The following is a 25,890-nucleotide window of genomic DNA, read 5'->3' on the forward strand; positions in this document are numbered from 1 at the left end:
ACTCAGACCAGTTTCCTTGACAATTCCTTGAAAATAGCCTCCCACCTCGACCTCTCCCACCAGTCACTCTCAAATCCAAATATGTATTATCTAAAATTATCTTGCTTCTTTTCTATCTCTTCCTATAGTAAAGCAAACCCCAGGAGAGCTGATAGCTTGGTCTATTATTTTTTACAGCTCTATCTCTGGCATAAACTAAGTTTTCAGTAACTACTTTGCCAATGACTGAATGCATATGAATTTTTCCCAGGAATATCTTTTAGAAGTAGACCTAGCCTTGCCTTTATCCTGAGGAATTCCAAGTATTGGGGCAACCTGAGAAAGAAGTCATTTTAGGAAGCTGACTTTCCTCTAGTTTATAGTCTGAAAATACACTTGGCAAGTGGGATTTTCTTGTAGGAGAAAAAGCAGAAAATGGTGGGAGAGAGGGAAGTGTAACAGGTGGATTTATTCTCATTTTTAATGTCCTTTTTAATTGGAACTTCCTAATACTTAATAGCCCAAACAGGGTATCATCTTAGGAATGTGGTCGTCTCATGGCAGATGCCTCCTGTGTATCCTTCTACTTTCTGAACCCAGAACTAGCTGTCATTGCATAGCCTTCTGAGGGGAGGTTACCCAAAGATGGAGGCTGGTAGCTAGTAAAAAAAAAAAAGGATTTCAAGTGAATATTAACCACTGGTTTAAGTGCTGGCTCTTCCCTTATAAATTATATAATCTTTAATCCTCATTGTCATATTAAAGACAGAAGTTGGTCTAATGTATTCATTTATTTATTCTGTCTTTTTGTCCTTTTAGGGCTGCATCTGCAGCATATGTAGGTTCCCAAGCTAGGAGTCGAATCTGCCAACCTGTGCCACAGCCACAGCCGCCAGATCCAAGCCATGTCTGTGACCTACACAACTCATGGCAACGCCAGGTCCTTAACCCACTGAACGAGGCCAGGGATCGAACCCGCAACCTCATGGTTCCTAGTCGGATTCATTTCCGCTGCACCATGACGGGAACTCCCTAATTTATTTTTCAGTTTCTTCCTGTATTAACAAGAATTTTGATTCAAACCTACTCTCCATAGGCTGCTCTGGAAAACCATCTGTGAGTAAGGTACTCCACCTACTGGGCATCTCTTAAATTACAAAGTAAGTTTCCAATGAGGTACTGAAACTGGGAGTTGAACTTTTTGGCAGTCTTGCTGGAAACCTGCAAATTCTCTATTATACTGACCACATGTATTGATGGAGTCCTAATTTCTGAATGTCACAACATTCTTCCATTTATGAGGTATTTATTTTCTCCATTCCTATGAATTTAGCAAATGATGCTGATAAATCTTAATAATTCTTACATTCACTGTTTTGTTGGGTTTTTGTTGTTGTTGTTGTTGTTTTTGTTTTTGTTTTTGTCTGGCACCATTCTCTAGGAGCTGACACAGGCTCTGGGCAAAAGTGGGTTGGGCAGCCAGGAAAGGCTAATTCCTTGACAGTTCCTTGAGAATAGCCTCCCACCTCAATGCCTCCCACCAGTCACTCTCAAATCCGTATATGTATTATCTAAAATTATCTTGTGGAATAGAAGAAGGTTCCAGCTAATCTGGAAATTCGTGCAATTTCATGTGATCCTTGGAAATGGGTCAAGTACTGCAGGTTTCCAGGGGCACGTAGTTTATAGGTAGGCACAAAATTGGGGATGAAGGCACTGGGGAGGAAATTTGAAGTAGTAGAAAGATAGGAATATCCTGTTTAGCCAAGCAGACCTGAGTTTGAATCTGTACTCACTTATCTACATGACCACAAGCAAATTACTTTGATTAAGGTAAAAGTGCTCAAGGGGATGGAATCTAGTATTTGAAATGATGTCCCACACCCTCTAATTATTGGTTTATATATGATACTTAATTTAATCCACATAGGAGCTTTATCAGGTAGACATTATCACGTCCCACTAAAAGTTGGTGGTTCTTTGCTTTTTCTCATTCTATGCTCTCTTCCTGGATACTCTGGGCATGATCATGATTTCAGTAACCACGTGTATCGCAGAAGCAGACACCTGATTACAGTGGGTTAGGAAAGAACATGGAGGAAGATAGTGTTAGACAACTCTACCCAAGAATTTGCTTTAGAAAAAGAGAATAAAATTAATCATGAAAAAGTACATTGAAGGGATTTTCTTCTACCTTGTCAGGATATCAGAGACAAATATGCTTTTAAATTGGGGAAAAAGTGAGATCAAAAGCAAGCAAATCCCAGTCATAGCAAGGGAGGTCCACTCTCCCACCAAGAGGCTTATATCTAGGAAGCAATTACTTCACTGCAGTATATGACTCCATTGACTGCTCCTACCCTTTTGAAACACATTTATCTCTGGACTCTGGAAGCATAAAACTCCTTTTGGTTTTCTTTTTGCCTTGTAGTCTGTTCCTATTCAGCCTCTACTGCTGGATGCTCCCCCTGGCACCAGACTTCTGACTGGCTCTGTTCTCATCCCAGGAACTTTAACCTCAACTATCTTCTCTTATGATCTACCTTCTTCCTTGGTGACCTCATGGCATATAGTGCCAGCTCTGTATGCAAATGGTTTAATAATGCAGCTGAATTTCTTGCCAGATCTCGCCCCAGAGATTCAGCACTCTGTCTCCTCCATAAGGTCACCTGGATATCTACAGGCATAGAACCATTTTGGTAACAAGCAGCACCATAAGGTGCAATCAGAAATCAGCTATATTTTTTTCTTATTCAAACCCATTCTGTGGTCCTGGTTTTCCTGTGCATCTTGAGCCAATTCTAGAGTGAGTCCAAGAGTTACCCATTTTGTGATAACAGTTTACTAGAAGTTATAAAATTATTCTAAGATTGGGGTCTGTTGAGCGAGACTGAACTTCAAAACCTACACTCTCCTGTACTTCAGACCGCCCCCTTAGTTTTAGAACTTAACAGCCTTTAAAAGGGCATTGTTTACATCTTGGCAACTTTGGAAGGGAATAACATTCACTTTCCTTTCAAAAAAGGAAGTCAAAGATGAACACATTTCATTTACAAAATCAATTCAGGACATATGACTAAAATAATGAATCTTATTTCATGCTCCAAATTTTACTCTTTGTTCAAAATGAAGTCCCTCCCACTACTGTGTGACATTTAGCCCCTTGGACTCCTCCTCCAACACAGCAAAATAAATATGCTGTGACAATCAGAACTCCTGAAATAGAGACAAGTATTTAAAGCATAACACTGCTTTCTTCTTGAGATCTGTAAAGCCCAGTGTGTGAAGTGTCTCCCAGTCCCCCTGCCCCCGCATACACCCACATTTGGGTTCTTGCATACATAGATTCACAGAAGGGAACAAAAACTGGTTTATTCTGCAACAATGTACAGAGAAGGCTTCTTTTAAAAAACAAAAACCAAAAAAGCTTTGAGCATTCAGTCTTATCCTTTGTACACTTCAATTTCTCCACTAGTACCTATGAACTAGATATACCTAACTTTTAGGATAGATGGCATATAAGGCACTCCTCTTTTTCTATATCTTCAACTTTTGTTTTCCCTGCTTGAGTCTACCTTTAACCAGTGCTCACACTTAAACCAGTATCTCAAACCTTAAAAATAATAACAAAACTCTTCCCTCATATCACTTTCCTTTCCAGCTGTCATTGGAGTTGTCCGTTTGGTAGTGACTGACTAGCTCATTAGTACCAACTCTATTACTGAGAAAAAATAGAACAGCTGAAGTATATATAAATCCCTCTTTGAACAGATCAGAGACTTTGTAAGACAGTGAAGAATAATGGGGCTAAAATCCAGCAGATGAGCCCAGCACTGGGGTCACTTCCATCTGAAGGTGCTAAGAAGCTGAACAGAGATTTCAATAAAACTCATAGAGTTCAGACCTCATCAGGAGGACGTCCTGATAAATCAGGCTCTGAGTTGGAATCTTGAGAACCTTGGGAATTAGGATGAATGACAAAAGGACCAATCTTCACAATAACTAAAGGTTGTCTTACAGTCTTTTTAGCACTGAATGCATTAAGATGACCTAGGATTAGTGCCGTTATCCTTCTAACAGAAACAAAAATTGCAAACATGGCAGATGATAGAAACAGACATCTAAAGGGGATTCTGACAAAGGATGTACTTTAGTGACTAGGATTAACATGATCAAATAATAAAAGATAAGTGTAAGCATTTTAGCATTAACAGGGAACTATAAATACATAATCAAATGGACACTAGAACTGAGAATATAATTAATGAAATTAAAAAGTTTTTGGAATTTTTTTGCTGTTAATATTAGTTGGAATATTTCAGAAGAATATATACAGGATAAAGTACAAAGAAACAACTTCTGAGAAGTCTTATTGTTACAGTGAGAGCCAAAAACAAATGAAAAGACGTATTCAATGTTCTGAAAGAAAACTACCCAATCTAGAATTCTATGTCTAATAAAAGTAGTCTTAAAGTATTAAGGAGGGATAAAGATATTTGCCAATGATAGCTGAAAAATTCATCACCAGCAGACCTCTAACCAAATGGCATTCTTTAGGAAGATGGAAAATGTTGTCAGGTTAAATGTTTGAAGATATAGGAACAAGTGAATACCTTGAAAGGCAGATGTTTGGATAAATACAAAAGATTATTGATTGTATAAAATAATATTAATAATATCTCAGGATTTGCAATCTATATAGAATTAAAACATGTGATAGCACATATTACCTAATACATGGTTAAATTAGATGCTGTAATATCCATAAAATAATATAAGTATTCATTTATACTTGGCTTTAGTAAGTATAAATGCATGATGTAGTATTTTTGGTAATCACTAAAAAAACCTGTAAAATAATAATTACCAAGTTAAACGGGATTATAAAAACTAATTAACTGAAAGGTGGCAAGAAAGGTGAGGAATAAAAACATAGACTAGAGACAAAATGAAAGCAAAAATTAAATAGATTACATCAGTAATTAAATTAACTATAAATGGACTAAATACTCTTCAGTTATCACACTATTTCTCTAGTGTCTTTCATAGGCAAGATTTTCAATAGACTGGTCTGCAAGTGCTGTTTACTCTTTTCTAATTAACATAATGAATTGTTTCTTTCTCAGCTCATTCTATATTACCCAGACTTCTCTTGCCAGAGTTTCCAAGGGCTTGCATAATGCCAACCCAGTAGATGCTTCTAGTCATCATCATAGTGTGGCCTTTTAGCAATACCAGGAAACACCAGGAAATCCTCCTTCTTGAAACTTATTTTCGTTCTTGGCTCCGTGACACACATTTTATTGGGTTTTGTTTCTGCGTCTTTGGCCACCCCTTTCAGTCTCTCTTCTTTTCTATTTCCTCCTACTCTGTCCACTCTGAGGGTTAAAGTCGATGGCTCTCTTTTCACCTCACTTTATATTCTCCCCCTTAGCAACTTATTAATTTCCATGGCTTTAAATACATATCATATATTATAACATATAGTATATACATACTCTAAATGTAGTTCAAATTGAACTACTGATCTCACCTTATCCTTGTAAACTGTTCCTTTTTCAGTAAATGATACCTTATCCAACCAGTTACTTTGGTCAGAAACTTCAAAGTCATCCTTGATTGTCCCTTATCGATCCTTTCTCTGCCACATTTAATCCATCACTGAATCCTTTTGATTTTAGCTTTTAGGTATTTCTAGAGATCTCTATGCTTCATTACTCCTACCTGGTCAAGAGTTACTTGACTTAGACGCTCCTCTTGCTTTGACTGTGGTGCTAGCTTCCTAAATAGTATTTCCATTCCATTCTTCCCACCACCTCCCCAATATATCCTCCACAGAACATTCAGAATGATCTTTGAAAATTCCCTTGCCTAACAGAATTTTGGTGGCTTTCTATTGTAGTTAGAAGAACATCCAAATATCCCTGTCATTGACTCAGCCTCCTGCCTACCTCTTTGGCCTAATCTCTTGCCTTCCCTGCCCTCCCTTTTCCTACTCTACAGCCTCTCTGGGCTTTCTCAGAGTTCCTCAAAATTGCCAAACTTTTTTTTTTCCAGCTCAGGGACTTTATACATACTGTTGCTTTTGTCTGGAGAAAGCTCATCCCAGCCCTCTTGTGGCTAGCTTTTATTCAGTCCTCAGGCCTCAGCTAAAATATTACATCCTCAAAGAGGAATTTGTTACATGCTCCCCTTCCTCTTAATCTCTCCTAAACCCTTCAGTTTACTCTTGTGCTAGCTGAGAATTTATACTTCTCAGGTCCAAATTTACCCCTCAATATTGGCTCTGCCATAGCGGATGGAATTCCTTTCTATAGTTCTCTTTTACAGCAAGCATGTTGTTTTCTCAGTAGAGGGCGCTCTGGGAACATTGCAGGAGGAAGGGGTGATGTTTCAGTGTGAATGTGGACATCTGGGGGTGTTCTATCTTAGCCATCCACCCAAAACACACTGTCCCTGGAGACCTTGCAGCCCCAGTGTGGCCTGGCAATAACCTTCCTGTGACCCTCCCCTTAATGGATGTCCTATGCCCCAGGTGTTCTTCCCACTCTGGTGCCCTGATTCCCTCTACTTACTTCCCCTCTCCTATAGCTTTGTCTCTTTCAATCTTCCCGACATCACCACCCTCCAGACAGTCTCTTCAACGGGGTTACCTCATACTTCAGGCTTCCTGCCACAATGGCATGCACCCCAGTCATGCACCAGCTACCATCTTCAATTTACCTGTTCCATCTGTGCTCCAAAAGGTTGCTTCCTCTTTGCCCTCTGACTGCATAATAGCTCTGGGCCAGCAAACCAGTGAGCTGCTCTGACATCTAGTGGATTCAACTACGTTTCCTAAAGAGATAGGAATCCCCAGCCTTGGAGAGGGATCCTCCTAAGTTTGTCTTCCTTGGATACTCTCCCTTAGGAGCATATAGAGTTATAGTTATTCTTTTATCATAATGTATTTTTTTGTTTTGTTTTTTTCTCTTTTAGGGCTGCACCCACAGCATATGGAGGTTCTCAGGCTAGGGGTTGAATTGGAGCTGTAGCCTCTGGTCTGCACCACAGCAATGCCAGATCCAAGCCACGTTTGTGACCTACCCCGCAGCTCACAGCAATGCCAGATCCTTAACTCACTGAGTGAGGTCAGGGATTGAACCTGCGTCCTCATGGATGCTAGTCAGCTTCGTTTCTGCTGAGCCTCAATGAGAACTCCATCTTTTATCATAATTTAATAGTTACATTAAACATAACTTGTTTATATTGCTGTGTGATTGTATCTCTTGAGTAGGATCCAGATTGCTACAATTCTCTTTTCCCACCCCATAATTTTACTTATAGTGCCAATCACAATTGCATATTTATTTGTGAATCTATTTCTTAACATCAGTCTCTTCTATGGAATTATAAGTATAAAGAGGCAGATACCATGTCTGGTTTGTTTTTGTTTTTGTTTTGATTCCCAGTGCTTAGTATAATGCCTGGCTCATAAAAAGCACTCAGTAAGTATTTGTTTTATAAGTGAGTACTGTATAACTGAGTTCATTTTTGGCTAATTTATTCTTCTTTTTTTTTTTTTTTTTGTCTTTTTTTTTTTGCGATTTCTTTGGGCCGCTCCCTCGGCATGTGGAGGTTCCCAGGCTAGGGGTCTAATCGGAGCTGTAGCCACCAGCCTATGCCAGAGCCACAGCAACGCGGGATCCAAGCTGCGTCTGCAACCTACACCACAGCTAACGGCAACGCCGGATCGTTAACCCACTGAGCAACGGCAGGGACCGAACCCGCAACCTCATGGTTCCTAGTCAGATTCGTTAACCACTGCGCCACGACGGGAACTCCTAATTTATTGTTTTTATTATGACCCTCTGTCATTGCTATCTCTTCTAAAGATCAAAACTAATATTCTGGAATTTGTAGTACTACAAGGGATCAGATTTTGGCTCTTTATAAACAAAGCTGTATTTTTATATTCTACTGTCTCCATGTAAAACCTGTTGTGGCAGTGGTGCTCACCAACTGCAGTCACTCAGGATGGTTTTTTCTTAGCTGTGTCCATACTTACTAAAAATACACATTTCTTTTCCAAGAGGACTAGAAACAGTTTTTTTTTTAATCCACTTTAATTTTAATCACTCTACTACCACATTTCAAAATTTTCACCTAAATTCTACCCCCAGATTCATACACTGAAGTCCCTACAGGGCCTCCTGAGTTATTTAAATGACTGGCTTCAGTATAAGGAAATAAGGAATAGTAGGGGTTATGGCAGATTGGACAGCACGTGCTTCACCTGAATGCATTTCATTTTAAAATTTATGAAAACGTCGTGCAAGCCAAATACAACATCTGGAGGCAGCACCACTTCCATGATTGCCCCCTGGCAAGCCCACACTTAAAGACACTCCTTCAGGAAATATTCTGAATTTCAAGAACCAGGAATTTTAAAATTTGGGATGCTCAACATAAGGTTTCTTTATATGTTTGTTTTGCTGAGGAAGGCCATTAAAGAAAAACTAGTAACCACTACTGTCACTCTTTCACAAGAGGATAAAAAAAATCACTGAGAGGTAGGAAGGACACAATTTCAGGGTAAAGAACTGTCTATTCCATGAAAGAAAATTTGGTAAGCTTGCCTTATTGTCTTTATTTTTGTCTTCTGACTGAGGTAAGAATAATCTTTGCTTCAGGACTCATCTAGGTTACAAATCAGTTCTTCCAGAATTACCTTGAAAACTCGCAAGAGAACATACAGTTTCTAGGACCCTACTCAGGGGGATGTGTACTTTGGAAAACTCTTCAGGGGTTTCTGAAGCATACCCAGGTTGGAACCTTTTTGTCTGTTCCACTTTATTACTCAAATACAGAAAACAAGGATAGACCATCATTTCTCATCCTGATTACAGAGAATCCTATTTTCCTGCACTGGAGGGAGACAAAGTTTTTTCAGAGTAGCTGTATGGCTTACATTGCTATGAAAGGCAGGCACCTCCTGGTCTATGTCACAAATGTAATTCACAGTCTAGGAATACGGAGTCTTCACAATGAGTCAATATGCAAAATTACTCCTCATTTAAAAAATATATTTGTTTATTGATATATATATATTAAAAATATAAAATACATACATAAAAAAGCTTAAAATTCAGAAACCAGGGCAATATAAAATAAAGATAAGACAAATAAGATTGTGTCATGAATAAGGTAAATAACCCAAATTCTTGTTTTCCACACTTATTAGAGATGGGTCACAGGCAGTTTGGAGAGAAGCCAACAGGCAGAGGACACAGGAGGTAGTGGACTTTGTTTTGAACTGGACAGCTCTTATGCTTCCTAAAGGAAGGAGTCATGACTCAGCTCCTACCAACTGCTGCTAGAGGATTTTTCATGAGAAGTTTGAAATTGGGATTTCTATGTAAAATCTGATATTTACGGTGTTTGAATATGATTTTTTTTTTTAAAAAAACTAAATACTGTATTGTATTGGACTAAGAAAGTACTTCTGCTGACAAGACATAGCCTTCAGATTGATTGTCTGAACTGCACACAAGAATCACCTGGAGTGCTTTCTCTAGGTGCATAGGCCCAGGCCCCATCCCAGACTTGATAAGAAACTTCTAGGAGAAGGACTGGTCTCATATTTTGAGAACATTCACCAGAAGATTCCAACTTTCACCAATATTTAGAAATCACAGCTCTAATGAAATCTGGGAAATGAAACAAAGTATTCCATGTGGCTTCTGGGATGCTCTGCTTCAAAAGCCTTGCTAACATCAATCCCTGTAACCTGGGGAACAGTGCTCAGGCCCCATGGTCTGGCAAGATGTTAGCTATGCTTTGCCTTAGCCCAACATTATTTCTCTAGGGTACTAGATATACAACTTGGTTCTTATTTCCTTGGCTTTGGTAAGGAAGTTTTCACAGAGGATCTGAAAATAAGAGTAAATGAGATAGAAACTTATGTCAGCATTGATTTATGCAGCAGCAGAGAAAATAAATTACAATTCTCTGAACCTCTGAAGAAGGAAGAGTTCTTTAAAAGTCATAGGAAAGAAAACTGTTTCTAGAATCCTACAACATACATGGTACCTTATAAAGACAATACTTTGGTAACGGACTTGCTGCATCTCCCAAGGTTTATTGTTCTTACCCACTCCAGCCCTTTCCTTTCCCCTTAGTTTACCTTCTTATGTCTGTAATAGTGGAGGCAGCTGTCATGCTTCAGCACAAACCACCGCTTCCTCCAACCCTTGATGAACCCGGAGTGAGTCCTCTTATGTAAGTAGCCACGGCAGGTAGGCCAAGGGGTATTGGGACAGCGGCTGATGTCAGATCCCACCACCAGAGTCAAGATGTCTGGACCTAGAGAAATGAATTTGACATAGTTAGTGGCTGAAAATCTTACAATCAACTGGAAGAATTGTTGCTTTTCAGAAGAAAGGGCTGAAAAAGAGGTTATAGTTACCATAAATGGAATGAATGAAATAGAATTCTGCAACTGGAATGAATCAGAGTTCTTTAGTAATTCAACCCCTCATGTTGAAGAGGAAAGTGAAAACGGGGGAGGTAACGTGACTTCACTGAGTACTCATAGCTCATAAAGGGTTGAATCAGATGTGAGACCCAGGTGTCCTGACTTCTGAGTTAGAACTCTTTCTATTCAGCCACATGGCCTAGTTGGTTCTGATCATGGATAACTCAAGTATGCTCATTTTATCTGTAATAACACCAAGCTAAATCTTTAACATATTTTGTTTTACATCCAAAGAAGGAAGAAAGGTGATATTTCTCTCTTCTGTGTCACTTTCATTCAAGATAATTAGCTTGACCTGTGATAGCTAAAGGGAGGTTCTAAACCACTCTTAATATAAGACACGAATATTGTCTCTGATCAAAATCAACTAAGAATCTTTGACCTTGAAGTATACATAAATTCTAAGAGAGTTGAGGCACAAATGTTTTTCTTCCCCCCCCCCCCATCCAACTTAGTGCTAAGGATTTGACCCTGAGATTCCAGGCATGTGTCCTCTCTTTCTTAGAGTGTCTGGATTTTCCTGGGGCCTAGACTTTGGTGGTGCCCCCTTTCCTATAGAAATGATACAGTGTACGGCTTGGGAAAATTGTCACTATCCCTGATAACACGAGGTCACTGTTTACCAACTAAACTTTGATACTGCCAGCATGAACACAGACTTTCATCATATGCCTACCTCTTGATGCCTCAAGAAAATTCTCTGAATGTCACTCAGACAGACAGCAACCCTGACATGCTTTGAAGACTGCAAATGGGGTATGACTTCATTTACAATTCCTCTGAGACTGAGGCCAGATCCCTGAAGGGGGACATTTGGCCTTGGCAGCACTGACTTCATCATGATGTCTGACATTGAGATTACTGATCTGTTTAGAGCTGTCTATGGAAATGGGGGTCAGGGAGGAGACTTCTCTTATATAAATGACAAGCTCCAACCCAGGGGATCATTCCTGGCCGAGCCACATGGCCCTGAATATAAAGATTTGTCCCAGAAAGGCTGACACAGTCTTAACTTTAGCAGCACGCAAAGCACCTTGGTAATTAAATAACTCTGTGTGTCAAGATAATTCTTCATTGCCATGTAAATACATTTTAATTTATTGAACTGCCCTTAAGCTCCTGTCAAAAACACATCCAGAAAAATTAAAAGAAATGTTCCAGATTGACCGGCAACCCACAAATGTCTTTGTCTTTGGACTTTAGTCCCCAAAGAACTGTTCTCCTGGACTAATATGCATAGCTGACACATCTGCCAACTTATTTATGTACTGCTGCAGTGGGCTGCCCCTTGAGGTCATTTTCCTGTTGCTTACAAAGACTGCATATGGGTTTCTCTGATACTGATCAAGCTAAACTTGAGTTTCAGCTGGCCATAAACATAACTTGGTTCACCAAAAAATACTCTCTGGGACAGGAATACAGATGGTCTTGCTACACCATGGTGTCAACATATTAAAGGGAAGTTTCTCACATTCAGAGTTAGGACATGATCCTGATGCATGGGGAGTTGCTGAGTTCCAAACAGCTGTTGGGTGGCAGTGGTTTTATACTCTTTGCACATCCTATCAGAAACCAGGAGGACCTGACATTTATAGACACATTAGACTTTGGGTATTATCTCCATATTAGATTCTTTATATAGTTATTGTAGTGTGTGTGTGTGTTAAAAGAAATAAATATTAACTACAAACAATTAAACCTTTCAGGTTCTGTTACTATTTATCTCTTAATTTACTGAGAGCCTAAAAATGCGCAAATATTCTAGCCCAGTGCTTCTCAAACTAAATGTAGATGTGAATTACCCAGGAGTTATTAAAGCGCAAATCCTCATTCAGTAGGTCTGAGATGATGCCTGGGATTATGTATTTGTAAGGAGCTCTCAGGTGATATTAGACCACAGTTTAAGTGGCAAGTCCTCAGGTAACTCTCAGTTGCTGGGCGGCTCTGCTTATGAGCATAGAGCCTTTGTCACCAACCACACTTCTTTTTTTCCTTGGCTCTGATTTAGTTTCCCCTGTAATGCTTTCATTTTCATCCAAAATATTTTGCAACAACAAAATCAAGAGTTCCTGTCATGGCGCAGCAGAAACAAATCTGACTGACATCCATGAGGACATAGGTTTTATCCCTGACCTCGCACAGTAGGTTAAGGATTCGGCATTGCCGTGAGCTGTGGTATATAGGTTGCAGATGGAGCTTGGATCTGGCATTGCTGTGGTTGTATGGTGTAGGCTGGCAGCTATAACTCTGATTTGACCCATAGCCTGGAAACTTCCATATGTTATGGGTGTGTCCCTAAAAAAAATAAACAAAATCCAAAAACCCTCAAAATCATTAGTCTCTCCAACTCTTCCCCCCTTTCTCTAAGTATTTCCCCACCCTGGAGAAATGAAACACATAATCATTGCCTTCTTCTTATGGAACACCCCAGAAGTTTCCCTTGCTTTTGGGAACGAGTGGGAGGAAGGATATGGGAAGACGAATGGCCTGAGGTGAAAGCATTAAGAGAACTGTTTGTTTCATGAGGTAAAATCTTTGAAAAACCCATGTCTTTAGCAGATACAGCTCTTTATTGATGATATCCTTAAAAAGAAAAGCTTTCCAGCAAGCTCTTCTTCCCTAGCACTTTGGCCTATAGTTTTGGAAGTAAGGATTTGTGGGTAAAGTTATTTACAGCTACAGGAGAGAGAAAAATGATTTCTTTTTCTAATTCACACTTTCCCCTTGGATCACTGTCTTCTTATTATGCCACCAATCTTAAACTGTGTCACAGTCACACCTCTGCTGTCAGACAAACTCCACCACCCTCGCAGGCGTGGAAAAGCAATGTGCCAGACAAGTGCTGTCCCCCAGGGCTGGTGCGCAGTGGGCTGGCACTGCATTCAGCTTTGAGGTCCCAGACTCCACAGGCACTTCTGTGCTTATTTTTAGTAAAGCCTGCTCTTAGGGCAACAAAGGAGTCCTAACAGATCCAAAGGACTTGCAGGTTGATTAAGCTTCATTGTTTTCCTTTCTTTTCTTTTCATCACTTTTCCTTGGTGATTAAATGTTCTATTTGATTCTTTGAGTAACCAAACCCTATAAAAGCCAAACTAGAAAGTATGAGGGACTGAATTAAATAAAAATTCACATGGAGCTCTTGTCATTCCCAGTATGATATTGAATGCTTTCTTAAATCTCCTATTTTGGTATTACCATCAGCAAAATTGTGGTAATTTGTCTAAGTGTGTGTGTGATTAGTATTTTTGAATAGAATTATAATTTCAATAGAATTATGAAAAACTTGACCTTTTATTTATTTTTTTAGTTTTTTAATTTTTATTTTTTGTGGCCACACCTGTGGCATGTGGAATGTCCCCAGCCAGGGACTGAACCTGTGCCACAGCAGCGACCTGAGCCACTGCACTGACAATGCTGGGTCCTTAACCTACTGCACCACAGGGGAATCCCACATCCTCTTCATAATGCTAGTCTGGAGAGATATGATAACTCCTGCACTGGAAGATAACAAGATAGACTTTTGCCTCTAAAATGCTGGGCTGTGTACTGATGCTGGGCTGGCTATGAAAGACCACCGGGGAAACTTGATTAAAATTACACATGCACAGGCCACCACCATGAATTCTGTATTTAAGAGTTTCTGGGTTGAGGCTGATATACAGTTAGATTTAAGATTTAAGTGTTTGGGAAAAGTGATCTGATGCTTCTGTATCTAAATCTATCAAGCCTATAAATTGGTGAAAGTATTTCTGGAATATATAGAAATATATAGAGTATCTAAATCTATCAAGCCTATAAATTGGTGAAAGTATTTCTGGAATATATAGAAATATATAAGAAACAAGATTTTGGAGGTTCTCTTTGGGAGAGGAAGTCACCAGCTTATCTGAAGAAAGCAATAATTGTGAAAAAAAAAAAGAGCCTTTTGTTAAATTCATGTAACACGCAGAGGTCTTGAAATATGTATTTACTAGGTATCTATAAAAAGTTTTGTTTACAAATCTGTGTTTCCACTTGACTCTTGTATCTCTTTGCATAACTTTTTTTTTTTTTTTTTGTCTTTTTGCCTTTTCTAGGGCTGTTTCCTGCGGCATGTGGAGCTTCCCAGGCTAGGAGTCTAATCAGAGCTGTAGCTGCCAGCCTACGCCAGAGCCACAGCAACGCAGGATCCGAGCTGCGTCTGCCACCTACACCACAGCTCACAGCAACGCCGGAACCTTAACCCACTGAGCAAGGCCAGGGATCCAACCCACAACCTCATAGTTCCTAGTCAGATTCGTTAACCACTGAGCCACGACGGGAACTCCCTCTTTGCATAAACTTCTTAAAAGTCTTGCTGATGTCTTTCTGATTGCTATATATCTCTGTACAGTTTCACTCCCATGTATTTGAAACTTTGTTAAAATCACTAATAGGATTTTACTTTCACCAATTTATAGGCTTGCTAACAAAATCAAGCATTAAAACAGTGCATAAAAATTGAATTATTCCTATTATTTCTTTCCCTTTCCCCTCCTCTTTTTAGTTTATTGGTCATGTATATGCTTCTAATAGATTCACTGCCTCTCAGTAATCCTGATTTGTTTTTGGTTCTGCCTTCCTTCACTGCTACCACCCGTAAATTTTAGAACTTGGGTGGAGCTAAGCAGTCTTTCATCTGCTGTTCTTGAACTCAGGTCCAGACAGCAGAGCCCATTTTTACACTTGGGTCATTGCATACAATTGTCTTTAGAGTGCAGCCCTCTTCTGTTTTTTATTTTACATTATTTTTTCCTTCCATTCCTGATTATCCTCAAACATTCTGCTCCCCACAATAGGGACTCAGAGAACCTGTTCGATATAGGACTGTGAGCACTCTCTTTTGTTCATCTTTTTATTTTACATAAATGGTAGTTTACTAACACTTCATTCTCTTACTGTCTTTTTTTTTTTTTTTTCCTTCCTCAAATTCAAAACCATGGTTTTTAAGGATCTATCCATGGTGCTGGTTAAATGTACATTGTTTCAAAGAAAGCATGGAAGCCTAGAGTATGCATCCATATTGTCTACTTACTCATTCCTGTAATGATGGTCATCCAGACTGCCTCTAACTACTACCTGCCACAGATAACACTGCAATGAACATTGTTGCACGTGTTTTCACAGCAGTTTTTTTGGGCTTAGATGCTCAGAAGTGCAATTGGTAGGACAAGGCTCTACCCGCACTTCACTGGTTGTTGCCAATGCTCTCTGAAATGTCTGTAGCCCAACGGGAGTACATGAAGATTATCATTTCTCAAAGCTGTCTATAATATGCAACCAAATGCTCTGCCACTGAGCCATACCCTCTAAACTAGCTATAATCTGATTTCTAATTTTGTTCTAATCTGGTGGATCTAAGGTGTCATCTTGTAATTAATTTGTGTTTCTCTGATGACTAATAGTTACTCTCCAATAATTTCTTTTATTGACATTATACTCTTGAATCAAAAATTGAGGTCACTGAAGTTCTCACTGTGGCTCAGTGGATTTAGGGCCTGATGTTGTCTCTGTGAAGATGCGAGTTTGATCCTTGACCTTTCTCGGTGAGTTGAGGATCTGGCGTTGCCACAAGCTGCTATATGGGTCACATATGTGGCTTAGATCCAGTGTAGCTATGGCTGTGGTGTAGGAGCTCAGCTGCAGCTCTGATTCCACCCCTGTCCTGGAAACTTCCATATGCCACAGGTACAGCCATAAAAAGAAAACAAAATTGAGGTCATAAGTATATCTGAAGTCAACCTTGGTATAAAGTATAAGGCATAATATATAATGGTATGAATCCATCCAAATTATAGTTCTGTATAAAAATGACATATTAGGGTGTTCCCATCGTGGCTCAATGGAAATGAATCTAATATCCATGAGGATGCAAGTTTGACCTCTGTCCTCACTCAGTGGGTTAAGGATCTGGTGTTGCTGTGAACTGTGGCATAGGCCAGCAGCTACAGCTCCAATTTGGCTCTTAGCCTGGGAACCTCAATATGCCACAGGTGTGACCTAAAAAGACAAAAAAAAAAGTAAAAATGATATATTAAAAGAAGCTATACAGATGGCCAACAGGCACATGAAAAAATGCTCAACATCACTGATTATTAGAGAAAGGCAAATCCAAACTACTATGAGGTACCACCTCACACCAGTCAGAATGGCCATCATTAATAAGTCCACAAATAACAAATGCTGGAGAGGGTATGGAGAAAAGGGAACCCTCCTGCACTGTTGGTGGGAATGTAAATTGGTACGACCACTATGGAAAACAGTATGGAAGTACCTCAGAAAACTATATATGGAACTACAATATGACCCAGCAATCCCACTCCTGGGCGTATATCCAGACAGAACTTCCCTTGAAAAAGACACATGCACTGCTGGAGTCCAGCTCCAGCAGCCAGGGATGCACACCCTGTCGGGGATGGACAGTGTTGGCGAATGCACACGGAGACAGCCTCTTTGTCTCTTTCTCAGAGTGCTGGACTGCTCAAATTTTATTGGCATAGATGATTGTTTATATAGACAGTTTTCAATTACACCACAATGTTAAAAGTACACCCGAAGGTCAGGTTCTAAAGGTTAACTCCCAGATTATGCTTCCTGACCACATGGTACAGTAGTCACATGTTAAAACTAAGATCAATAAGCACCAAACATCATGAGTACAAAACATCATGTGAAAATAAGAAGATACAGTACAAAGCATCTTGTGGTTAGCTAACAGATAAAAAGGCTACAGACATAAGGATTTGGCATTCACAAGTTTTGTTTTTAGATTAGTGCTTATCTTCAAAGCGCCATGGGAGGAGAACAGTATGAGAAGATCAATTTGAGTTAGCTATCACTTAAAAGTTTCTAAAATCAAGGACAACTCTCATAGCTAGGTTTCTTGGACCATGAATAATATATGTCTAACTTTATCTAAGTCTGTAGTACATTCCAACTTCTAAAGCTTACAGTATAACCAGTTAGTAGATAAACACTGTGTTTTTAATTAAATTGGATTTGAATAGGGGAAAGTCCATCAGGATGAAATTTTTATATTATTGTTGTAATTTTGTTAAATCACAAATCACCACAGGAAAATAAGAATGGAAAATAAGAATAATAAGCAAATAACAGAAAAGACTGAGGAAAAACTGAATAGCAAGTAAAACAACAGGAAAAACTAGGTCACCTGGGAAATAATCCATGTTCTCTGGTGCAAATCTCTTCCCCATCAACATCAACATGAGAGCTGTGTAATCTAAGGTCTGCCCTTGGATTGTACTGCACAGGCAGCCTTCAGCCTGCCCCCAGTTTTTCACCATACAGGCAGGCTTTTATCCTGACCAGAAGCCCACCTTTGGCTTGCACCACTCAGGTGAGCTCTCTTCCTTGGTTAGGAACCTGCCTTCAGGTTTTTTTGCCGTCAGGCAAGGTCCTTTCCTCAAGTCCCTGCATCTCCTTGGCTCCCCACAATGCACCCACATGTTCATTGTTGCACTATTCACAATAGCCAAGACATGGAAACAACCTAAATGTCCATCGACAGATGATTGGATTAAGAAGGTGTGGTATATATACACAGTGGAATACTATTTAGCCATAAAAAAGAACAAAATAATGCCATTTGCAGAAACATGGATGGAACTAGAGACTCTAAGTGAAGTGAGTCAGAAAGAGAAAGACAAATACCATATGATATCACTTATATGTGGAATCTAATATAGGGCACAAATGAACCTTTCCACAGAAAAGAAAATCATGGATTTGGAGAACAGACTTGTGGTTGCCTAGCAGGAGGGGGTGGTAATGGGATGGATTGGGAATTTTGGATTAATAGATGCAAACTATTGTCTTTGGAATGGATAAGCATTGAGATCCTGCTGTATAGCACTGGGAACTGTATCTAGTCACTTATGATGGAGCATAATGTGAGAAAAAAGAATGTATACATGTATATGTGGCTGGGTCACCTTGCTGTACAGAAGAAAATTGACAGAACACTGTAATTATGATGGAAAACATAAAAATCATTTAAAAAATGTCCTTTTCCCATTGTTTTGTGGCACTGCCTTATCATATTTCGAGTTTTAACGATTTTTTAGTGTATTTATGAACTTTCTGATTCATCCCATCTCACTAGTCTATTTCTGTGACAGTGCTACATTTTTTATTTATTATTATTGTGGATTTGTAATACACCTTAATATCTAGTATAAGTTCCTTTGACATTGCTCATAAATGATATAGCTATTTATAGACATTTATTTTTCTACATATATTTGAGGATAAGTTTGACAAGCTACTCGAACATTTAAAATACAATTCTCTTGAAAATTTATTGAATTTTTAAATTAATTGCGAGAATTAAGACCTTTACAAAGTTTTTCCACACCTACAGATACTATAAATCTAGTTATTTAGGTCTTATGTTCATTGGTTGAGTTATAAACTTTTTCTTTTTTTCATGAAGTTCTTGTGCATTCTCTGTTAGATTCTTTTCTACCTTGTACTTTGTTGCTGTTGTTAATCATATATTAGTTTCCTTTTATTTTCCTTTTGGTTATTACTGGTGTTGGAGAACATTACTAATTTTTACAAGGAGATCTTGGTTTGGTCAATCTTTCTTTAATTAGTTCTAACCATTGGTTGATTGATTTTGTAATAATCATATAATCTTCAAATAATAATGGTTTTGTCTCTTCTTTCCAGTACACATACCTTTATTTGTCCTTCTTATTTTATTGGATAAGTCAGGACTTTTTGTATTACGTATGCAGAGATTTTTGAATTGTCGTTATTCTTCTCAATCTTGAGAGAAATGTGTCCAAAGTTTCTCCATTAAATGTTTTGTTATTGTTGTGTGTATACTTTTATATAGTTTTCTCTTTTCATAGTTAGAATGTTGATAGCCTTTATCAAGTTATGAAAAGAAACTTCTATTCCTACTATTTAAAGAATTATATGTGTGTATACGTAGGTATATTATATACAACTTAATGCATGATTTTCTTCTATCAATATAGTCATGTGATTTTTTTTCCCCCTTTAATCCATTAAAGTGATGAATTGTGTTAAACAGCCATCCTTATTTAGGAATAAATCCTCCTTGATTATGTTGAATTATATGTAATTTGGATAAACAGTTTGATTCAGATATCTACTCTTTTTTCCCTTAGGATTTGTGCATCTACATATCAAGTAAAATGAAAATATTATTTTATTTTTCATACTAATCTGGTTCTGGAATCAAGTTTATAGTAGCTTATAGTTTATAGAAGTTATAAAATGAGCTGAGATGGGTTCACCCTTTGCTATTTTCTGGAAAAAATCTATAGAATAGGGATTATTTGTTCTTTGAAAGTTGGATAAGTTTCATCTATAAAAGTGATTGTTATCTTGGACTTTTTTTTTTCTTTTTAGGGCTGCACATGTGGCATATGGAAGTTCCCAGACTAGAGGTTGAATCAGCTGCAGTGGCTGGCCTACAGCACAGCCACAGCAGCATGGGATCCAAGCCTCATCTGCAACCTACACCACAGTTCCACAATGCTGGATCCTTAACCTATGAGTGAGCTCAGGGATTGAACCCTCATCTGCATGTATACTAGTCAGATTTGTTATACCACTGAGCCACAGGGGAAACTCCTATCTTAGGGCTTTTGAATGGGGAATGGAGTAGGAATGGAAGTGGGGGAGAGGTGAGTGGTCTCTTTGTTTACTCTATAAATATCTTGTTATAGTCTACACAAATTTTCTTTCTATTCTTACACTGATTTTGGCACTTTAAATGCTTTTGGAAAATGTAATTTATCTAGTTTTCAAATTTATTGTTATACAGTGTTCAAAGTAGTATTTTCTTTACAAAAAACTTTGTTTTCCTTTTTACTCCTTTTTTACTTTCCATTTTATTTGCATATTTTAATTTTTTATTATTTCTCAATTAAGCTGTGTTATAATCAGTTAGTCTCAGAGATATGCAGGAGATTAAGCCTGAGGAAGGAATGATGGACTCCCTAGCCCAGCTGTCCAAGGGCTTCCCTGACTATCCATAACAAGTGCTGCCACCTGTCCTGCTTTCAGTGGAGTGGGGAATTAGCAACCTACAGCCTTCCCGGGGAGAAAAACATTAAGAAACAGTCCCTCAACCATTATCTATATGAGGTGTTCACCTCTATTTTGCCTTTGGCTATAGTTCCTACCTCTCCAAACATTCACAGGTATCAAACAACCTTTGTCCCTAAAAGTCTCTTACTGTCTTTAGCATCTCCGATTTATAATTCACTTTTCTGCTTCTGCAGTGGCTCCACTGCTGGGATTAAGAGCAGATGGCAAAGACACAGGGAGGTTCCCTGATAGGAACCTCCATGCTGGCAAATAAGGAGTATAGAACCTGGACTATAACAGTGGATTATTCCATTCTGCAAATAACTGCCAGGGACAGCACAAGCTAAGATGTTGAATTTAGGTCTTCTCCCAGTATCAGTGTTAGTTCATCATCTTTTAGAAATACAAAGATCCTCCATTCAAGTTTTAGATATGTTTTCTTCCTTCCATTAACCAAGGCTGAATGATTCAGTATTACGAAGAACATTAAACTTCTTGGAGAAAAGAGAAGTACTGAGTGGAAATATTACTAAAATTGGATTTTATTTAACTCAAAAATTAGAATATTAATTTGTAAGAAATAACCTAGGGACAGCTAAATAAAGTAGCAATGGCAATATTCCCTTATTGAATGGGATACTACCAATTCATTAGTATAACAGTTACCATATTATCTCGATTTTTTTTATCTGTACTGCATTTGGATAAATATTTGTGTAGGACTTATGATAAGTTGTTGCACATGCTGACAGTGTTCTTCAATTCTTGGTGCACCAAATACTTGACAAGCAGCCAGATATTAAGCTAATTTCTACCTGAAGAAGGTCCAGAATGCTTATCAGGACTCAACATTTGTTCGTGATTTTTCTTGTGCTGGTCTGCACCAGGAAAGTTTCTTGCTGTTGCTAACCCAAGTGTGATGGGGTCATGAGAAATAGCAAGCAGTGCTTACTGCTCAGCAAGTTATGCACATATGGCCTATCCCAAACACACACATTTTAATACTTCATTGCTTGATAATATACTTCAGAAGCACAGAGGTATGCATGAGCCTTTGGGAAGCCAGGAATAGGACACCTCACCAAATAACCCCTTGAAGGAACACAGCTGTTACCAGCTGTATGTTTTTAGGTCTTTAGGGACATGAGGATTTGTAAAATAGTGCCAAAGAAAGTAACTTGTTTTGCAGAGGGGAAGGTGATATTAACCTTTCAACAAAGTTTAATGTGAGTAGATACAATGGTGTGGGGCATGTGTTATGATTGTTCTCTTGGTGGTTCCATCTGTGTCAGATTGCTTTAAGGCCAGACTCAAGTGGCCCAGGAGAATCTGTAGAAGCTTTAGGTCTGTGATTTCTTTATTTCCTTCTCTCTCCCTTTTTAAATATTAAAACCCTGGGGGGCCTTAATTCTAAAAATTAATGGAAAGAAAGAAAAGAATACAAGAAGGAAGAAAGAAAAGGAAGGAGAATGGAAGGAAGAAGCAATAGAGACAGGGAGGGAGAAAGGAAAGGAAGAAGGAAAAAGAGTCATAGTAAGTGATTTCTTGCAATGAGAGTATCATCACAATGATAGTTTTCATGGCAAGGAGTTTAAGGAAATAATAATAAATAGAATACATTTTATTGCCATTTTTCTGATTTCACCTTTGTGGCTGGCCATCAATATAGAAGGAATGTGGGGCAGAAATGTGATTTAATTTCAATGAGAAATCAAGTTGATGCCAAGGAATTAATGGGAGCCTCAGGAGAGGGTCAGCTCCCTCCTCCTCACGTTGGCATTCTCTGCTGTATTTCAGCTCAGTGCTTATTCAGATTAACTCTGGACTCTGTAAACCACTTACCTTTCCTTGCAAGGTGCACAGCTTCTGCATGCTCCAAACTAGTGACCTCGGTGCCATTGACAGCCAGCACCACATCTCCGATCTGGAGCCCAGCCTCCTCAGCGGCGCTGTCTAAAAGTAGACAGACAACAAGGATCTCATTGAGGAGGGGTCCCAAATTGAGTGCCCCACTGTCTGTCCTCTTTGTAAAAAAGGCTCTTTCTCTAAAGGGCCTTTCTTTCCAACTTTAGACAATTGCTAGTGTCATTAATAAGAAGGAAAATGCTGTCCTCGCAGCCTCCTTTCATTTCCAGGACACCGTTTCTTTGCACATTCAGCCAGGCATCTGCGTGGCCTCTTTGCAATATAATGGCAAGGCTGCTCAGAAACTCAATCTATTCATCCACCAGAAGGTTGAACTGCTAGTTCTCATTCCTTCATTGCTGCTAGATCTCTTTGTAACCCTGAGAAAATCACTTAACCTCAATATCTTCATCTATAAAAAGGGAGGTGGGGGCAGAGCTTCTCTGCAGGATTGTTGAGGGAACAAGTAATTGAAATACTTGTGAAGTTGTGGCAAAAACAGATCTTGGAGTAGTCAGAGAAAAAAGAAATAAAGAGCTGCTTTTACTTTCATTGTACAGGCTCCTTTCTGAGCCATCTCAGAAAGAAAACCAAAAATAGCCTTAAGCCCTAGGATTTGGGTTTTGGAAGGTGAGGAGGCCCTCTCCAGAGGCTATTTATTTTATTTCTTAGTTTTGGGCACCTGCATTTACTGTAACATGCCTAATATTCTCTAGGAGTAAAAAAAGGATGTAATAAGCCATTTCAAGTTTAATTCATTTTAAATAAGATCTCCTACTTATTTGACTAAGATTCTTTCTGCATCAATTTGAATCTATTTTTTTTTCTTTTTACTTCAGTTTAAGCCCATTTCTTTTTGTTTCCATCTTAGTGCTAGCTGCATGTTTATGAACTTGCAGAATAATTATGCAGCAATATCATGCTATCATTATCTAGAATGTCATAAACCTCCTCAAATAATTTTAATCTTAAAATATGACTCAACTGATGAGGTAACATGACTTTGAATATTTTTAGTAATAACCATCCTTTGCTTAAATCTGTTTATTATAGTTGGGAAGATCTCTGCCTGGATGGATAATGGTCAATCAATGTAGGAAGGTTAAATGAAGGGTAATATTTGATATATCCATTCATTTCCATAATATCATCCTTTTGATGAATTAAAGTATTATGGTATGGTTGATCATTTGAAAAAATTTCCTCCAGTGTCTTTAAGGAATCAAAGAGCTTGATTATAGTAATGCCTTCTAAGTCATTAAATGATTATACAGGACCAGAAACAACTTTTTATCAACTTTTGTGTTCCATATGCTACCAAATATTATGTTTTATATATAGTAGTCTTCCAATAAATAATTGTTGAACATATTCCATATGCTACCAAATATTATGTCTTATATACAGTAGTCTTCCAATAAATGCATGTTGAACAGATTTAAAAATTATACCTTCAAGGAGTTTAGAATTCTACTGGAGAGAAAAAGCCACGCACAATCAAAAAGAAAAGTAACATTGAAATACACTGTGTGGCAAGTGTAAAAAAGCAAAGATAATAGGTATTGTGAGACTTTAGAAAAGAGAATTCTCATTCCTATTTGGAGTGCTTAAGAAAGGCTTTCCAGAGAAGTGGAATTTGTTCTGACCTGATGAATAAACAGGTTCTCCTGATACTTCAGGAAGGCAGGGTGAGAAAGATGGCTGGGTGTTACTACTCTATTCCTCTTCTATCTGGGCTCACATTTGGATGGCTTTTCTTGGACTCTCTTTAAGTTTTTAAGCAATATGCTTGCGTTCTAGCCATTCAAACATAGATAGAAGTGATGTGTACTACTTCTAGGCTTGGTCCATAAGAAATCCCATGGATCACCTTTCCTATTCTTTTCCCATCGGCCTGCCAGATGCAGACTGCTTTAAGATCCCATAGCATGATATACTAAAGAAAAGATAAATCTGGATCTTGAAACATTATGTGGGGTAAAGCTACCTCCCAACCAAGAACATGCATGTGGTACTCTCACCCTGAGTGACTAATAAGCTTTTATTGTCTTAAGCCATTCATATATTTTTGTTACATAATCTCAATCAGCAGGCCAAGAAAGAAAATCTTCTGAGCAAAGGTTCACAAGCAGAATGTTTTAAGACATGCCAAAAATTAGTGATTCAGATCAATTGGCGCAGAGGTTGTTGGAGGATATAGTTGGAGGTTAAGACTGGAAAGATAGCCAGTATGTAAAGGATTCTGATTGTGAAGATGATGAATTTGTACCTGATCCTTCAGCAATAGAGAGCCATTAAAAGTTTGTGAGCAGATAATACATATGCAATAGTTGTCAGATTAATTTAGAACTGGGAGAGATGAAGTTAAGCATCTCAGCAAAGGTATTACCAGAATCAATACAGGTCTGCAAAACAGAATCTGGAAACAGAAACTAGAAGTGAATGGAAGGTATAAAATGCTGTCTTAGTACCTAAAATACTTCATTGCATTCATTTGCATATCTGCATTTCTTTCTTTTTTTTTTTCCCGCTTTTTAGGGCTGTACCTGCGGTGTGTGGAGGTTCCCAGGCTAGGGGTCTAATTGGAGCTACAACACAGCCACAGCAATGCCCTACACCAACGTGACCTACACCACAGCTCACGGCAACGCTAGATCCTCAACCCATTGAGCAAGGCCAGGGATTGAACCTTCAACCTCATGACTCCTAGTCAGATTTGTTTCTGCTAAGCCATGACAGGAACTCCATATCTGCCTTTCCACTTCTAGTAGATTATAAGCATCTCATGAGCAAGTAAAATTTCTTATTTATTTAGATATTTCCCATGCCTGTATAATCTCTGGCACATGGTAGGGACATTTGAAAGTTGGCTAAATCTTTGTGTTTGGTATATATATATATATACACGCACTATGGTAACTGTGGAAGAGAAAATTGAAAATGTTCAGTGGACAAATACAAAAATCTTTGAAACATAGGTTATAAAGTTTGCTTGACAAATGGACTCAGAATTGATAACCAAAGGGACAAGTATAGATAGAGAAGAACAAAATCTTGAAGAAGAATAATTCCCTTTAAGGAGAGAGAGGAAATGGGGAGCGAAAGAGGAACACAAAGAAGGAGTATAAACATAAAGAAAGAGTATAAGGTCCATGAAGGAAAAGGAAGAATTTCAAGGTGGAGAAATTACATAGCATTCTAAATCCTTGTCTGTCCAAAAGTCAAGATGAACAAGGATGGAGGAAAAGTGATTAAATCTGGAGTAGGAAAAGTAAATGATAACTAAAGAATTTAGAGTATGATGGAAGTGAAAGACAAATAGTTGAGCTCTTTGGCTAATAAAGATATGCTAAATGATTGAATAGACAAAGTCATAAACTACTATA

At 38.4% G+C, this 25,890-nt stretch overlaps 2 protein-coding genes across 7 annotated transcripts in view; one reads left to right on the forward strand and one right to left on the reverse strand.

Annotated features, from left to right (window-relative positions):
* MACIR (macrophage immunometabolism regulator) overlaps nt 1–25,890 on the forward strand; it is a 790,687-nt gene that overhangs the window by 220,465 nt on the left and 544,332 nt on the right. The window contains exon 4 of one of the 5 annotated variants that reach the window (XR_014838458.1): nt 10,140–11,648. The exons of the other annotated variants lie outside the window; for them this stretch is intronic. The gene's annotated coding sequence lies outside the window, so the exon portion shown is untranslated. Of the gene's footprint in view, nt 1–10,139; nt 11,649–25,890 lie in introns of those variants that run through there. 5 annotated transcript variants of the gene reach the window in all.
* Nucleotides 1–25,890, reverse strand: part of LOC102165335 (uncharacterized) — a 133,607-nt gene that overhangs the window by 50,664 nt on the left and 57,053 nt on the right. The window contains exons 6-8 of one of the 2 annotated variants that reach the window (XM_085014196.1): nt 22,442–22,552; nt 10,145–10,323; nt 9,410–9,890 (exon numbers count right to left, since the gene is read on the reverse strand). In XM_085014196.1, coding sequence (XP_084870322.1) covers nt 9,831–9,890; nt 10,145–10,323; nt 22,442–22,552 — 350 coding nt within the window. In that variant the 3' untranslated portion in view covers nt 9,410–9,830. Of the gene's footprint in view, nt 1–9,409; nt 9,891–10,144; nt 10,324–22,441; nt 22,553–25,890 lie in introns of those variants that run through there. The other variant, XM_085014195.1, reaches the window with a different exon arrangement.

Source organism: Sus scrofa, chromosome 2 (assembly GCF_054392235.1).
Source record: "Sus scrofa isolate SSC_HxYL_T2T_F1_AM1 chromosome 2, Sscrofa_HxYL_maternal_Yorkshire_Landrace_v2.0, whole genome shotgun sequence".
Classification (NCBI taxonomy): Eukaryota; Metazoa; Chordata; class Mammalia; order Artiodactyla; family Suidae; genus Sus; species Sus scrofa.